Source organism: Rosa chinensis, chromosome 1 (assembly GCF_002994745.2).
Source record: "Rosa chinensis cultivar Old Blush chromosome 1, RchiOBHm-V2, whole genome shotgun sequence".
Lineage (NCBI taxonomy): Eukaryota > Viridiplantae > Streptophyta > Magnoliopsida > Rosales > Rosaceae > Rosa > Rosa chinensis.
Genome location: NC_037088.1, coordinates 18,544,768 through 18,561,359, shown reverse-complemented (window position 1 = coordinate 18,561,359; position 16,592 = coordinate 18,544,768). Strand labels below are relative to the sequence as shown.

The 16,592-nt window shown below is 41.0% G+C and overlaps 2 protein-coding genes across 2 annotated transcripts; one reads left to right on the top strand and one right to left on the bottom strand.

Moving 5' to 3' along the window:
* Positions 1-6,881: 6,881 nt before the first annotated feature.
* On the top strand, positions 6,882-7,499 carry LOC112202884. Its single transcript, XM_024343924.1, has one exon. The coding sequence runs from the start codon at positions 6,882-6,884 to the stop codon at positions 7,497-7,499; it is 618 nt and encodes a 205-aa protein (XP_024199692.1).
* Positions 7,500-13,553: 6,054 nt separating this feature from the next.
* LOC121053132 lies at positions 13,554-14,777 on the bottom strand. The gene has a single exon (XM_040519644.1). The coding sequence runs from the start codon at positions 14,775-14,777 to the stop codon at positions 13,554-13,556; it is 1,224 nt and encodes a 407-aa protein (XP_040375578.1).
* Between the last annotated feature and the right edge of the window lie 1,815 nt (positions 14,778-16,592).

The window sequence follows — 16,592 nt, the reverse complement described above, 5'->3', positions numbered from 1 at the left end:
TAGAAGCTCATGTCATCAATAATTGGCATTTTATCCCTAACAGTAGCTACTTGCGGTGTTACACCCCATATCCAATTTACCCCTTTTACTGTGTTACAAGAATTACTGTATGTTTTACCATTCGCGGTTATAGTTTTACCTTTTAGGGGGGTGGCTAGAAGTTGACTTTTTATGGATTAACAATTTGAGAAAATTTCCTTCATGTAAGTTGTAGGGGACGTTGAACCGAGTCCGTGGACATGTGGTACACTCAAATCGGAGTTCGTATGTGAAAGTTATAGCTTAAAATGTGGAAGTTACTATTTATGGTAATAAATATATATATATATATGGAAAGTTACCACTATAGGTTTCCATTTTCGGAAACCCACGGTAACTCTCCCTTTTCTCTCCCCCGATCTCTTCCTCCCTCATTTTCGCCGGTTTCTTCTTCCCCTAAATTCTCCGCCGTCCGGCCATCAATCGGTGGACAACCGGCCACCACAAGGTCGCCTCTTCTCCTTTCCCACGCTGGTGCCCTTGGATTTCAACGATTTGGCCGAGAAACCTCAAATCGAAGCAAGAACCATTACAGCTGCAGTTTGGCTTCTTCCAGCAATTCCTTCATTTTCGGCCATCTCCGATCGCCAAACCTAGTCTAATAGGGGCGCCTCGAGCCGGTGATCGTTTGCCCTCAAGTTTCTAGCTCCAATTTACCGTGTGGAGGACGAATGGAAGGAAATTTCAAACCTAGGGTTTGAAATTTCTGAGTTTTTCGTCACCGGCCATTTTCGAGCGTTTAAAGGTAAAATTGAAATGTGTTGTAGTTGAGAAAATTATTGGGTCTGTTGTGATGTTGCTGTAGCCGGAATTTGGTGGCCATCGGAGGTAGTGGTCACCTGCGCGTGGGCCCCACGCACGGCCACTGTGGGTGGCGCGTGGAGCTGTGTTTTATTCACTATTTTGACTCCATAAATCCCTTAACGATTGTAGAATTTTATACATGAAGTTTGGTGGAAATTGGAGGAATTACAAATTGAGCATGAATTGTTAATTGTCGATTTACGTGAATTCGATCGCCAGATTTCTTTCGAATTAACTTTAGAATTTATATATCGATGAATGAATATTATTGGAGAATTATGGATAGATTCTATGTGAATTAAGGAGTGGGATGTTAAAGGGGGACGTTTTGAATTTCAATTTCTAATTATCGTAAAATTAATTTTTGTCCTGTAAATATATTTTTACGAGTACTATTCGTACAGGACGAGAGGAGTCTTCGTACGAGGAAAATACCGAGCGACGTCAGGATTGACCATATACTGTGAGTGGACTTTTATTTTCAAAGAATGATGCATGCATTTATTTATTTGTTTCTGAGATAATAATTTGTTTATCGTATTACTTTCTCGAGCATTTGGTTACTTTCAGAAATGGTTTTGGATATTTGATTATTTGGAGATTTTATGGCGTGCGGGGTCACGTCATTGGATTATGCTTATCTTCTCTTATTTATTTATTTCCGATGTGATTTCCGGATTTATACTATTTATATTATATTTATATTCATCGATTTGAGATTTTTATGAGATTTTCGAAATGAGATTTCGATGGAGTTAGTCTTTATAATTATTTATCTCCTATTTATTTTTGAATTTGAGATACTCCTGATGTGTGGGACACGTCGTTGGAAATTCATTTACGAGAGTTGGGGAAGTTTTATGGATTTATGAGGTTTACGGATTTTCTTTTGCCATAATTTGGGTGACTTATCATTGCTAGCTTTGATCTTCCGCCTTTGTGGCGAGGTGATGGGATCATCGAAGCCCTCCGCCTTTGTGGAGCTGGTTACTGTCTCTGTGACAGTAATTTTGAAGCCCAGTATCCTATCGCTACACATAGTGGCGTAAGGGTATATTACGGGAGTAATGGGAGTACTTTAGCCTGGGAGGCTATCACCCGAGCCTGGGAGGCTCACTCGTATGGCTATCGTCTTCCCCTACTCATTATACTATTTTCGACTAGCGGGGCTAGTCCGATTTATTTTAGCCAGCGGGGCTGGTTTTATTTCCTTGAGTGTAAGGGTTTCAACCTTTTCTTTTAATTGTTTGTGACTGGCAGTAGAACTTCTCTTGTTTTATTTTCGTTAATGATTGCATGCATCGGGAAATTTTAAAAGAAATAAATGTGGGAAAGTATAAAATCCATTTGGTTTAAAATTGTTTATTTTTGTCCACTCACGCTAACATTTTTATGTACTTTCCCCTAGGCCCTTCAGTTTCAAATGCCCAGTTTACAGTATTGCTGCTCGGCGTTCAGGAGTGAGCCATAGTGACCGCATCCGCTTCCATCATCATATTTTGTAGGTTACCTGTTTAGCCTACTGTACTCCATGTTAATTTACGTTTCTAGATTGCTCTGATTACTATGGGATTTCTGACCCAGACTTGTATGGAATTATATTTGAGGTCTACGACCTAACTTTGTGAATTGTAGTATCTTAAATCTTGGAGTTTCTTAGACTTGAAGTACTTGATACACTGTTATTATTTTTGGGCTTGAGTTGGTTGAATGATGGGAGCAAGGTAGCGCCAGGAGTTGTGGTTGAATTATTAGAAGTGAAATTTGTTTCCACATGTTTTTGGGTTGTCCATTTTTAATGGAGGTTATGCCAAAATTTTTGGTAAACCTTCTTTAAAAGTGGGTCCGGCAGGGCCACTTCGGATTCCAGGGTGGAATCCGAGGCGGGTCTTGTCAGTTGGTATCAGAGTACTAGGTTTCTAGATTCCGTAGACTTCCTTACTTCCTTGCTACTTTATATGCCTAATGATGTCTAGTACCTCCCGAGTGATGGCCCGACCACGGCAGGTCCCCATCGTGTGCTCTTCGGTACTAGTGTGTTATTATGCATGTAAAGTAGATACTTTGTTGTACTGATCCTTGAACTTCTTAAATACTCTTTCTTCAGGTATTATGGCTCGTAATCGCCGAGCACATGGGAGAACTCCGGTTGAGGAAGATGAGCCGATACCTAGGGGGTTTGCAGATACTTTTGGGCAGTTCTTTTGGCAGATTGCTGCAACACTCCCCGGGTCACGTACCGACTATACTGTGGAGAGTGCTAGGAGGCATGGGGCTCAGACTTTTGCTTCTGCCGCCTCACCTGTAGAGGCTCAGCGGTGGATTGACAGGATGGAGAGAGTTTTCTCCCAGATGGATCTTCCAGAGGATAGGAAAGTGAATTTGGCAGTACAGTTCCTTGAGGATACCGCCTGGCATTGGTGGACTGATGTTGTCAATGACCCTGCAAATGCCGGCCCGATGAGATGGGATATGTTCAAGACCCATTTCTATGGATGATACTTTAGTGATGCCCACCTTAATCGGATGCAGGACCAGTTCTTGAGTTTGGAGAAGAGAGATGATCAGTCAGTGTTGGAGTTTGAGCAGGAGTTTCTCTCCTTGGCTCACCATGTGCCAGATTTGGTTCGTACTGAGCAAAGTAAGATTCGTAGATTTGTCTTGGGACTTGGAGGAAAGTTTAAGGATAAGATGTTAGGCACACCGTACCGAAGTTTTCCTGAGGCAGTATCTTATGCCATGGACATTGAGTCGGACTCACCTGCCGGATTTCACCCCAGGGATCCTGGTGGCCCTAGCCAGGGTCCATCTAAGAGGGCTACTTCTACATCCGGTTCTGGTTCTTCCGTTGGTAGTGGGAAGAGCAGTGGTTCCAGTTCGAGGTCCCGTACTAGATTCAGGGGACGTGTCAGGAGATTCTCTCAGGGTTAGTTTAGTGGACAGCAGTCTAGGCAGCTTAAGAGGTCCAAGAGTTATCATGGTGGTTCGAGTGGGGCTTCGACTAGCCAACCAGCTCAGTTTGGACAGTATCAGACAGTGGGATGTTTTATGTGTGGTTAGCAGGACCACTTCAGGAGAGACTGCCCTCTTTTGGCTCAGGGAGCGAGATCTACCCCCACTCAGGCTGTGGGTCAGTCCTCTGCTGACGGGTCGACTAGCGGTGCCCGCATCAGCTCGGTAGGCCTAGCTAGCTCTCTGCAGGGCAGGGCTCAGCGAGGTCGTCCGGTGACACATGCCAGACTGCACTCTATGACCCAGCAGGAGGGCCGTGATTCACCGAAAGTTATTGTTGGTACGTTGTTTATCTTTAATCAACCTGCTTTAACCTTAATTGATCTCGGTGCGACGCATTGTTTTATGTCAAGTAGATTCGCATGTTTTGCAAATTTGCTGTCATCACTCCTTATAGGCGAGTGGTATGTTTCTTTACCTGCGGGAGGAGCACTTAAGATAGAATGGGTTTTTAATGGTTGATGGTTTTTGCCTGGAGGCCAACCTAATTCCTCTAGATCTTGTTGAGTTTGATGTAATTCTGGGGATGGACTTTCTGGAGACACATGGTGCATTGGTTGATTGTTTCCGTAAGGAAGTAGTGTTTCGAAGTCTAGGAAAACCGGAAATCACTTTCGGTGGTGAGCGGAACATTCTCTCCTCTTGCCTGATTTCGGCCATTACAGCTGAAAAGCTTTTTAATAAAGGTTGTCAGGCTTATTTGGCACACATTGTGGATACAAAGAGGGAGGTGTTGAATATTGAGGATATTCCTGTGGTCAGGAAGTTTCCGGATGTGTTTCCTGATGAACTACCTGGTTTGCCTCCAGTAAGAGAAATAGACTTTACCATTGAATTGCTCCCTGGTACTACACCTATATATCAGGCACCTTACAGAATGGCCCCTGCTGAGTTAAAAGAGTTAAAGACCCAATTACAGGAGTTGTTGGATAAAGGTTTCATTCGGCCAAGTGTGTCCCCTTGGGGTGCTCCGGTGCTTTTTGTTAAGAAAAAAATGGCACTTTGAGATTGTGTATTGATTATAGAAAATTGAATAAGGTCATAGTGAAGAACAAGTATCCATTACCACGGATTGATGATTTATTTGATCAATTGTGGGGTGCCGAAGTCTTTTCTAAGATTGATTTGAGGACAGGTTATCATCAGTTACGGATAAGAGAGTCCGATGTACCCAAGACCGCTTTCCGATCACATTATGGTCATTACGAGTTTGTGGTGATACCTTTTGGATTAACTAATGCTCCTGTAGCCTTTATGGATCTCATGAATCGAGTATTCCGCCCATACTTGGACCGTTTTGTTATTGTGTTTATTGATGACATTCTGGTTTACTCCAAGAGTGATGAGCTTCATATTAAGCATTTGAAGCTAGTTCTTCGGACGTTGAGGGAGGCTAGACTATATGCCAAGTTGAGTAAATGTGAATTCTGGCTTAACATCATAGGATTCTTGGGCCATGTGGTGTCAGTTGAAGGTATTAGTATGGATCCTCAAAAGGTAGAAGCGGTTTTGAATTGGGGAAGACCCACCACCGTGACGGAAATTCATAGTTTCTTAGGTTTAGCCGGTTATTATCGGCAGTTTGTTCAGGATTTTTCTAGACTTGCGGCCCCCCTCACTAAATTGACCAGGAAGGGTGATAAATTTGTTTGGTCGGAGGAGTGTGAACAAAGTTTCCAAGAACTCAAAGGACGTTTAACTAGTGCCCCAGTTCTGGCATTGCCTGATGATAGCGGGGAGTTTGTGATTTACAGTTATGCCTCAAGAGAAGGCTTAGGTTGTGTGTTGATGCAGCATGGAAATGTGATCGCCTATGCATCTAGGCAGCTGAAACCTCACGAAATGAACTACCCGACTCATGACCTTGAGCTTGCTGCTGTAGTACTTGCACTTAAATTATGGAGACACTATCTTTATGGGGCACGATGCCAGATTTTCACTGATCATAAAAGTCTCCAGTATCTACATAACCAAAGGGATTTAAATTTGAGGCAAAGGAGGTGGTTAGAGTTGATTAAGGACTATGATTGCACTATTGAGTACCATCCAGGAAGGGCCAATGTGGTAGCTGATGCACTTAGCCGAAAGCCCTTTAGCTCTTTAGCCCATTTGAAGGCAGTTCGAGTTCCTTTACTTTATGAATTGCGATCTACGGGAGTTAATTTGACGATTGAGAAAGAGTCTGGAGTATTGATAGCTAGCTTCCATGTGAGGCCGAATCTCATTGATAAAGTGCGGGAGGCACAAGTTGAAGATGAATATCTAAGACAATTAAAAGAAGCAGTGAGTAATGGCACTAAAACGGACTTTATTCTCAGAAGAGATGGAGCCTTAATGTTTGGAAATAGAATTTGTGTACCTAATCTTCATGATATTAAACGAGAAATTTTGGATGAGGCTCATAGTTCTGCTTACGCTATGCATCCCGGCGGGACAAAAATGTACCGAACTTTAAAACCATACTATTGGTGGCGAAATATGAAGAGAGAAATTGCAGCATATGTGAGTAGGTGCTTGGTGTGCCAACAGGTAAAAGCAGAAAGACAGAAACCTTCAGGGTTGCTACAGCCATTGCCTATTCCAGAGTGGAAGTGGGAGCACATCCCCATGGATTTTGTTCCGGGTCTTCCGCGAACTCGTAATGGTCATGATAGTATTTGGGTGATTGTGGATCGACTCACAAAGTCTGCTCATTTCTTACCTGTCAACAAAACTTACGGGATGGACAAGCTGGCGGAACTTTATGTTAATGAAATCGTAAAACTTCATGGGCCACCCGTTTCTATTGTCTCTAATCGAGATCCTCGTTTCACTTCAAAATTTTGGAAGAGTCTACATGAGGCTTTAGGTACTAGATTAAGTTTTAGCATGGCATTTCATCCACAGACTGATGGACAATCAGAGAGAACTATCCAAATTTGGAGGACATGTTGAGATCATGTGTTATGCAATTCAAAGGAAGTTGGGATAGCCATTTGGCATTGATTGAGTTCGCTTACAATAATAGTTATCATTCCAGTATTGACATGGCTCCTTACGAAGCTCTCTATGGAAGACAGTGCCGTACTCCATTGTGTTGGAATGAAGTAGGAGAAAGAAAGCTCATAGGCCCAGAGATCGTACGGATTACCACTGAAAAAGTTAAGTTGATCAAGGAGAAACTCAGGACAGCTCAAAGTAGACAGAAGAGTTATGCGGATAACCGCAGGAAAGACTTGGAGTTTCAAAAAGGTTATTGGGTATTCTTGAAATTGTCCCCTTGGAAGGGCGTTGTAAGATTTGGAAAGCGGGGGAAACTCAGTCCTCGATCTATTGGGCCTTTTATGATTAAAGAGCGAGTTGGCCCAGTGGCTTACAAATTAATACTACCTCCGAGGTTATCAAAGATTCATGATGTCTTCCACGTGTCCCTGCTCCGCAAGTATATTGCTGATCCTTCTCATGTCTTAGAAGAACAGCCTATTCGTTTGAAGGAGGACCTGACTTATGAGGAGAAACCAATCCAGATACTCGATAGAAGGGAGCAGGTCCTTAGAAACAAGACGATACCTTTAGTTAAGGTACTATGGAGTAATCATTTGGTGGAAGAAGCTACTTGGGAACCGGAAGACCTAATGAGACGACAGTACCCCCATCTGTTCTGACAGGTATGTAAATTTTGAGGGCAAAATTTTTTTTAAGGGGGGGGGGGTGAATTGTTACACCCCATATCCGATTTACCCCTTTTACTGTGTTACAACAATTACTGTATGTTTTACTATTTGCAGTTATAGTTTTACCTTTTAGGGGGGTGGCTAGAAGTTGACTTTTTATGGGTTAACAATTTGAGAAAATTTCCTTCACGTAAGTTGTAGGGGACGTTGAACCGAGTCCTTGGACATGTGGTACACTCAAATCGGAGTTCGTATGTGAAAGTTATAGCTTAAAATGTGGAAGTTACTATTCATGGTAATAAATATATATATATATATATATGGAAAGTTACCACTGTAGGTTTCCATTTTCGGAAACCCACGGTAACTCTCCCTTTTCTCTCCCCCGATCTCTTCCTCCCTCATTTTCGCCGGTTTGTTCTTCCCCTAAATTCTCCGCCGTCCGGCCATCAATCGGTGGACAACCGGCCACCACAAGATCGCCTCTTCTCCCTTCCCACGCTGGTGCCCTTGGATTTCAACGATTTGGCCAAGAAACCTCAAATCAAAGCAAGAACCATTACAGCTGCAGTTTGGCTTCTTCCGGCAATTCCTTCATTTTCGGCCATCTCCGATCGCTAAACCTAGTCTAATAGGGGCACCTCGAGCCGATGATCGTTTGCCCTCAAGTTTCTAGCTCCAATTTACCGTGTGGAGGACGAATTGAAGGAAATTTCAAACCCTAGGTTTGAAATTTCTGAGTTTTTCTTCACCGGCCATTTTCGAGCGTTTAAAGGTAAAATTGAAATGTGTTGTAGTTGAGAAAATTATTGGGTCTGTTGTGATGTTGCTGTGGCCGGAATTTGGTGGCCATCGGAGGTAGTGGTCGCCTGTGCGTGGGCCCCACGCGCGGCCACTGTGGGTGGCGCGTGAAGCTGCGTTTTATTCACTATTTTGACTCCATAAATCCCTTAACGATTGTAGAATTTTATACTTGAATTTTGGTGGAAATTGGAGGAATTACGAATTGAGCATGAATTGTTAATTGTCGATTTACGTGAATTCGATTGCCGGATTTCTTTCAAATTCACTTTAGAATTTATATATCGATGAATGAATATTATTGGAGAATTATGGATAGATTCGATGTGAATTAAGGAGTGGGATGTTGAAGGGGGACGTTTTGAATTTCAATTTCTAATTATCGTAAAATTAATTTCTGTCCTGTAAATATATTTTTACGAGTACTATTCCTACAGGACGAGAGGAGTCTTCGTACGAGGAAAATATCGAGCGACGTCAGGATTGACCATATACTGTGAGTGGACTTTTATTTTCAAAGAATAATGCATGCATTTATTTATTTGTTTCTGAGATAATAATTTGTTTATCGTATTACTTTCTCGAGATTTTGGTTACTTTCAGAAATGGTTTTGGATATTTGATTATTTGGAGATTTTATGGCGTGCGGGGTCACGTCATTGGATTATGCTTATCTTCTCTTATTTATTTATTTCCGATGTGATTTCCGGATTTATACTATTTATATTATGGGAAAATCATCTGTACAGTACCTGACCTTTGCCCCGTTCTAAACTTCAGTACCTCACGTTCAGAAAATATCAGAACGGTACCTGAGGTTTCGACCCCGACCGAAGATCGGTACCTAGTGCCATTAGTTCCGTTACAAAAACTTACGGCTGGCATATTTTGATCATCAAATGACCAATTTACCCTTTAATTTTTGTTTTCTTTAGTTTTTTTTTTATAAAATAAATAATAAAAAAAAAGCAAATATTTTTGCCCACCACCAAGGCAAACCCGATCCAGACGCACCACCACCATCCCAACGCCGCCCTTGACGGACAATCTCCGTCGCCGCACCAGAAAAAACAACCTTTGGAACAAAACCGGGAGGGTCCAAGCATCGACCCCAGCCCACGACAATTTTTCACATCCAGCCCATCCACCACCATCGCATCTCTCAGACCACCGCGCTATTGCTTGCGGACCCAGACGACTGTAGAACACCATCAGATCAGATCGCCCACTGCCACAATCCCATCCCTCGAGAGCCCGAGCAGAACGATCGCTGCGCTGTGACTCCCTCCGCCCCCTGCTGTTATGCGATCCGAAACCACATCACACCCAAACTCCACATGATCTGTGATGTATCCAGCCGGATCCATCCACAAACCTAGAATCCAGACCGAGTGCGCCCTTCAGCCACACGACGGAAAATCACCCTCGGCCACACACCTTTCTTCTGTGCAAACACCGCCGCCACCTGAAAACAATGAAAAGGAAGGCCACCCAACCCCCATCTTTGATCATCTACACACATATCCCTTCCGGCCGCACTCGACACACGCCGACCTGGCCAGAGGCCAAGGCAAGCATGGCGGCACAGCCGGACGAGTGGACTCTCTCTCTCTTAGGGTTCTCTCTGGTCTCTCTCTGCTAGCTTTTGTTCTGGAACGATCTTACTTAGCCCATCATTACCTGGCAATATAATTAAATTTCAGTTTGGAGGAGAATTGCAGAAATTGGAATTTTGAGGTGTTATGGTCACTGGGGGTTCATTGTTTTCCTTTCCTTGTACATTCTGTTGTTCAGGTTCCTCTGATGAATCTAGGGACAAGAGAGAGAATTCTGGGTTTGAATGGGAATGAGAGAGAGAGAGAGAGAGAGAGAGAGAGAGAGAATTCTAGGTTTGTTGGGTTTCAGAGAGAAAGAGAGAGAGAATTCTAGGTTTGTTGGGTTTCAGAGAGAAAGAGAGAGAGAATTCTGGGTTTGAATGGGAACGAGAGAGAGAGATAAAGACAGAGGAACAGTAGGGAGAGAGAGAGAGAGAGAGAGAGAGAGAGAGAGAGTAGGGAGAGAGAAAAAAATAGAAAAAAATGTTTTGATAGAAAAAATAAGGGATTAAGACATGAAAAGACAAAAATATCCTTCAGTTATCAGTTTCCGTAACCGAGCTAACGGCTCTAGGTATCGATCTTCGGTCGGGGTCGAAACCTCAGGTGCCGTTCTGATATTTTCTGAAGGTAAGGTACTGAAGTTTAGAATGGGGCAAAGGTCAGGTACTATACAGACGATTTTCCCTTATATTATATTTATATTCGTCGATTTGAGATTTTTATGAGATTTTCGAAATGAGATTTCGATGGAGTTAGTCTTTATAATTATTTATCTCCTATTTATTTTTGAATTTGAGATACTCCTGACGTGTGGGACACGTCGTTGGAAATTCATTTACGAGAGTTGGGGAAGTTTTATGGATTTATGAGGTTTACAGATTTTCTTTTGCCATACTTTGTGTGACTTATCATTGCTAGCTTTGATCTTCCACCTTTGTGGCGAGGTGATGGGATCACCGAAGCCCTTCGCCTTTGTGGTGCTGGTTACTGTCTCTGTGACAGTAATTCTGAAGCCCAGTATCCTATCGCTACACATAGTGGCGTAAGGGTATATTACGGGAGTAATAGGAGTACTTTTGCCTGGGAGGCTATCACCCGAGCCTGGGAGGCTCACTCGTATGGCTATCGTCTTCCCCTACTCATTATACTATTTTCGACTAGCGGGGCTAGTCCGATTTATTTTAGCCAGCGGGGCTGGTTTTATTTCCTTGAGTGTAAGGGTTTCAACCTTTTCTTTTAATTGTTTGTGACTGGCAGTAGAACTTCTCTTGTTTTATTTTCGTTAATCATTGCATGCATCGGGAAATTTTAAAAGAAATAAATGTGGGAAAGTATAAAATCCATTTGGTTTAAAATTGTTTATTTTTGTCCACTCACGCTAACGTTTTTATGTATTTTCCCCTGGGCCCTTCGGTTTCAAATGCCCAGTTTACAGTATTGCTACTCGGCATTCAGGAGTGAGCCATAGTGACCGCATCCGCTTCCCTCATCATATTTTGTAGGTTACCTGTTTAGCCTACTGTACTCCATGTTAATTTACGTTTCTAGATTGCTCTGATTACTATGGGATTTCTGACCCAGACTTGTATGGAATTATATTTGAGGTCTACGACCTAACTTTGTGAATTGTAGTATCTTAAATCTTGGAGTTTCTTAGACTTGAAGTACTTGATACACTGTTATTATTTTTGGGCTTGAGTTGGTTGAATGATGGGAGCAAGGTGGCACCAGGAGTTGTGGTTGAATTATTAGAAGTGAAATTTGTTTCCACATGTTTTTGGGTTGTCCATTTTTAAGGGAGGTTATGCCGAAATTTTTGGTAAACCTTCTTTAAAAGTGGGTCCCTCAGGGCTACTTCGGATTCCAGGGTGGAATCCGGGGCGGGTCTTGTCATGTGGTGTCTTAGCAAGTAAGTAGACACCACTGTTTTGCGTTGATCTAAGATCATCATGCTTCTTTGTGTTATACTGAACTCCTGCAATTCTATACCCACTGAATGTTGGTACTTCATTGCTCGGTTTATCTGAAAGCCATCTGACAATCTTGGGAACGTGAGCATCTGGTTCACTTAGTTGAACAGCAACCTGAGATTGAACAAATGAAAATAAGTATTTGGAATATCAACCAGAAATATTCCCATAAATGTTGTTACTATTCAGACTTACCCTCTCCTTCAACCAATCTGCAAATGTCTTGTTTTGCTTGTCTGTAAGCCACTTTTTATTCTTTTTGAATCTTGGAAACTCCCTCTTCAAGTATTCTAGGTGTTCACTACAATTACCAAAAATGCAGTGATACATTGAGTGGAGATTAGTGTACAAAAGTACATGAAATATTAACAGAAATCACAATATTAGATAAAGGGATGGCACTTACACAAAATAACTTCTGAATTCATCCGTGTTTTGAAGCGCGCAAAGATGAGCTTGGTCAAATACCTTGCCGTAAACACTAATAACTGTAGCACCTGAGGTAGGCTTGTCCTCTATGTAAGGGTCAGATGGAATCCCAATAGTCTTGTCATCGATAAAAAGCTCTGCTAAAAACTCAACCGCCTCTTCAGCAATATAACACTCATCAATGCAACCTTCTGGCCGATTTCAATTTCGAACATATCCTTTGGAAATCTTCATGTACCTCTCAAAGGGATACATCCATCGAAAGCAAACTGGTCCACATAACTCCACCTCTCTAACTAGGTGAATTGTTAGATGAACCATTATGTCAAAAAATGATGGGGGAAAGTACTTTTCTAGCTCACACAGTGTTTCAACAAGTTCACTTTGGATATTCTGCAGCCTTGACACATCAATAGTCTTGCTGCAGATTTCATTAAAAAACAGGCATAACCTGATCACGGCAATTCTGACCAGCTTTTCAAGCACACCTCGTATGGCAACAGGGATGAGTTGTTGCATTAAGGCATGACAATCTTGGGATTTAAGTCCACTAAGCCTTAAATCGTCCATGGAAACTAGGTTTGATATGTTAGAAGAATAGTCTTCAAGAACCTTCATGCCAAAAAAAGACCCACATATGCATCTTTTTTCATTTGTCTTTAGGTTCCAGCTTGCCAATGGCAAGCGCTCCTTTTTCGGACCTTCAAGATCAGGCCTTAATCCTAATCTAATACCCATCTCCACTAGATCCAACCGAGTTTTCACCCCATCCTTTGTTTTTCCAGGAATATTCAGCAAGGTACCTATGAGACTATCACATACATTTTTCTCTATATGCATCACATCAAGACAATGCCGAACAAGGAGAAACTTCCAGTATTCAAGTTAAAAAAAATAGACTTTTTTTTCCAGCAAGGCTTGGTTTCATCGTCCCCACCCTTGTAAGGAGGGAGCTGATTTTTTTCCCCAAAACGGTACTTTAGAACTTCCTACTCCACCCTGTGCAGTACTTCTTCCCCACTCAAAGGAACATGAGGGGGAGAATGTTCTGGAAGGTTGTTGAAAGCAGCCTTTTGCCTTCTATAAGGATGGTTTCTTCCTAAAAACCTCCAATGCACGATGTAAGCCATTTTCCCTCCATTAACTAGTCTTGTTGGTTTTGTTTTTTCAAAGCAAATAGGGCATGCATTATACCCTTTAACTATACTCCCAGAAAGGTTAACATAAGCTGGAAAATCGTTGATTATCTAGAATAGTAAACCTCTAAGAGTAAAGTATTCACTTTGTCTTGCATCGTAGATACCACTAACTACTTCCCACAGCAGTTTCAAGTCGTCTATCAAAGGTTCCCAGTAGACATCGATGTCATTTCCTGGTTGTTTAGGCCCAGAAATTAATAGAGTTAACAACATGTGTTTTCTCTTCATTATGAGCCATGGAGGAATATTATATGCGACCAGAATAACAGGCCAACAGCTATACTTGTTGCTTAATGAACTATGGGGATTGAACTCGTCTGATGACAATGCAAGTCTTAGGTTTCTAGGGTCCGAACCAAAATCTGGCAATTTTTCATCTACTAACTTCCATGAAGTTGCATCAACTGGATGACGCATCAAGCCATCGCGTTTTCTGTCAGTATCATGCCAAGTCAGACTCTTACATGTACCCTCTGACTGAAACATTTTTTTGAATCTAGGAATATGAGGAAAGTACCATAGTACCTTTGCAGGTACGCCTTCCCTCTCTTTCAAGTTTTTACCTACTTTCCACCTTGAAATACCACATGTAGGGCACTTAATTGCATCAATATACTCTTTTCTATACAAAACACAATCATTTGCGCAGGCATGAATTTTAGTGTAATCCATTCCTAGAGAACTCAATGTCTTCTTTGCCTCATAGACAGAGGCAGGTATCTCATTGCCTACTAGAAGAAACTCTGCAAACGCAATCAACCACTCAGAGAAAGCAACATCACTCATACCGTGCTTCGCTTTCAAGTTGTAAAGCCTCACTAGAACATTCAACCTTGTGTGCCTATCACAACCAGGGTATAACTGTTTATTAGCGTCATCTACAAACTGTCTAAACTCGTTACACTCATCACTTTCCATGTCTGCATCACTACCTAACCCTAATTCATATTCAGGTATCTCATTGCTGTTCACAGAGTAAGAACTATGTGAATCTGAATCTACTGCTGCATCATCAGTAGATTCATCAGCTGCTGAATCCAATACGGCCTCCCCATGCTCATTCCATTTATCATTACTCGCATCAATACCATTTACAAATAGATGGTCCCTTATTACAGAAGCGGAAAAGTAGTCAACATTTCCACATTTTGTACAAGGACAACAAATATGGTTAGGGTCTCTAGCATTATCCAAGGCAAATTTACAAAACTGTGTCACCCCTAATTTATATTGCCGAGATCTCCTATCTGCAGCCATCCATGTTCTATCCATTTATACTACACACAAACAGAAAAAGCAAACAGGAAGACAAACTTAATTGCAGATATATCAACACGAACTCATTTATATTTGTTGGTTTCTTTTAAACTGATAGGTACTGGAACAGAGAATCTCGGTGTGCAATGGACTGAAACAGCTACCAATCCAAGATTATGTTTTACCCTATATACCTTCAGCATACAAATATGCAAGAGCACCCAAATAGGAAGACAAATTTTGATTCAGTTTTTCTCATTACAAAGTGGAAAATGGTTGAAATATGTCTACTGAAAAAGGAATAATGGCTGGTTGTTTTTCATGCTTTACAATGCTTCTAAAATGACCAGACGCAAATAGAGAATATATTAGAAGCAACATGTTGTTAGAAGCAAGCAAGAAAAATATCATTATCTACAAGTAACATAAATATATCAAAAGCAAGCAACCAAAAATAATATGATCTGCAACCAAAATGTCAGCAGATGTACACAATCTACTCCACTATTGTTGTTGAGAAAGGCATTGCATTAATCTTTGACAGACAGTGACTCATGTATAAGATATAATCAGACAGTAAAAAAAACAAGAGTAGTAAAAAAAATAAGAAAGAGAAATACTCAGATGAGAATTGATGGTGTTGTTGACGCTGCAAACAAGACAGTGTTCTGTTGTTCTCAAAGTAGCAGGCAACTAGCTAGCTCCCAATATACAACCAACAGCCATTTCAGAGATGGATCGAAAGTTCAATTACCTAGTACTCCCACCACCAAAGCTACACACCCATTATCATCATTTGCACCAAAAAAAAAAATAATCATTCGTCAGCGCGTGTAATTTGAGCAGGAATGGGATAAATGTGTCACGAAAAACCAAATTTGAATAAATGAAACAGTACTGCTGCATCATTCTTGTATATGAATATTTAGGTATTATAAGCCAAAAAAAAAAAAAAGAAACAAAAAAACCTGAAAATTGAGTAGTGCTGATGTTTATGATGAGTTGCCATCTATATGAAGCAAATATATGAGTTGTTGACCATAAATTCTACTATTAGAGGTTAATTAATGCTATACAATGCAATATATAAAAGAGATATATTGTTGAGGCTAAGGGACTATGAACGAAATTTTAAGGACATGGGGATGCATGAATCATGAAAGGTAGTGATGAGTACTAACGATTCTCGCCATGTAATTAAATTTCACAAACTTTGCTTCTTCATCAGATCGATTGCAGCAGAATCAACTAACCTTCTCCATCATTGACACAACCACAAACTCCTCCTAATAATTTAAACCTACTACCTTAGCTTGTTCCTAGACTCAAATTACTCAAGCACATTTCATTTTAAATCAACAGCAGAAACCCAAATTACTCAAGCACAATTCATTTGTATTCAAAAAACAAATCAAAATTCACATGTTAAAAGGCGAGCAAGGTGGTACGCCTGAATTAAGAGCACAAAATTACCCTGCAAAAGACAATTGTTAGTATAGGATAAGCAGGGATCGTTCAGTCCGGGGATTGAGGGTACACCTGTAATTGCAAAAATAAATTAATAAAAGTAAAAAGTATTATGTACAAAAATAACAAATAAAGAATTAAAATAATAAAGTAAAAAGTATTATGTACAAAAATAAAACAAAGAATAGAAATATATACAAGTTAATGTAAAAAGGGGGGATTGGAGTTTTCAAAACGCAAACAATAATAAAAGAAAGAAAATGTTTCAATTTTTAGGGATTCCAAATCAGATGTATGGACGTTGAGAACTTCGTAATCCACCACTAGCTAAGATAAGAGAAAGACAATTTAACCTAATCTTCA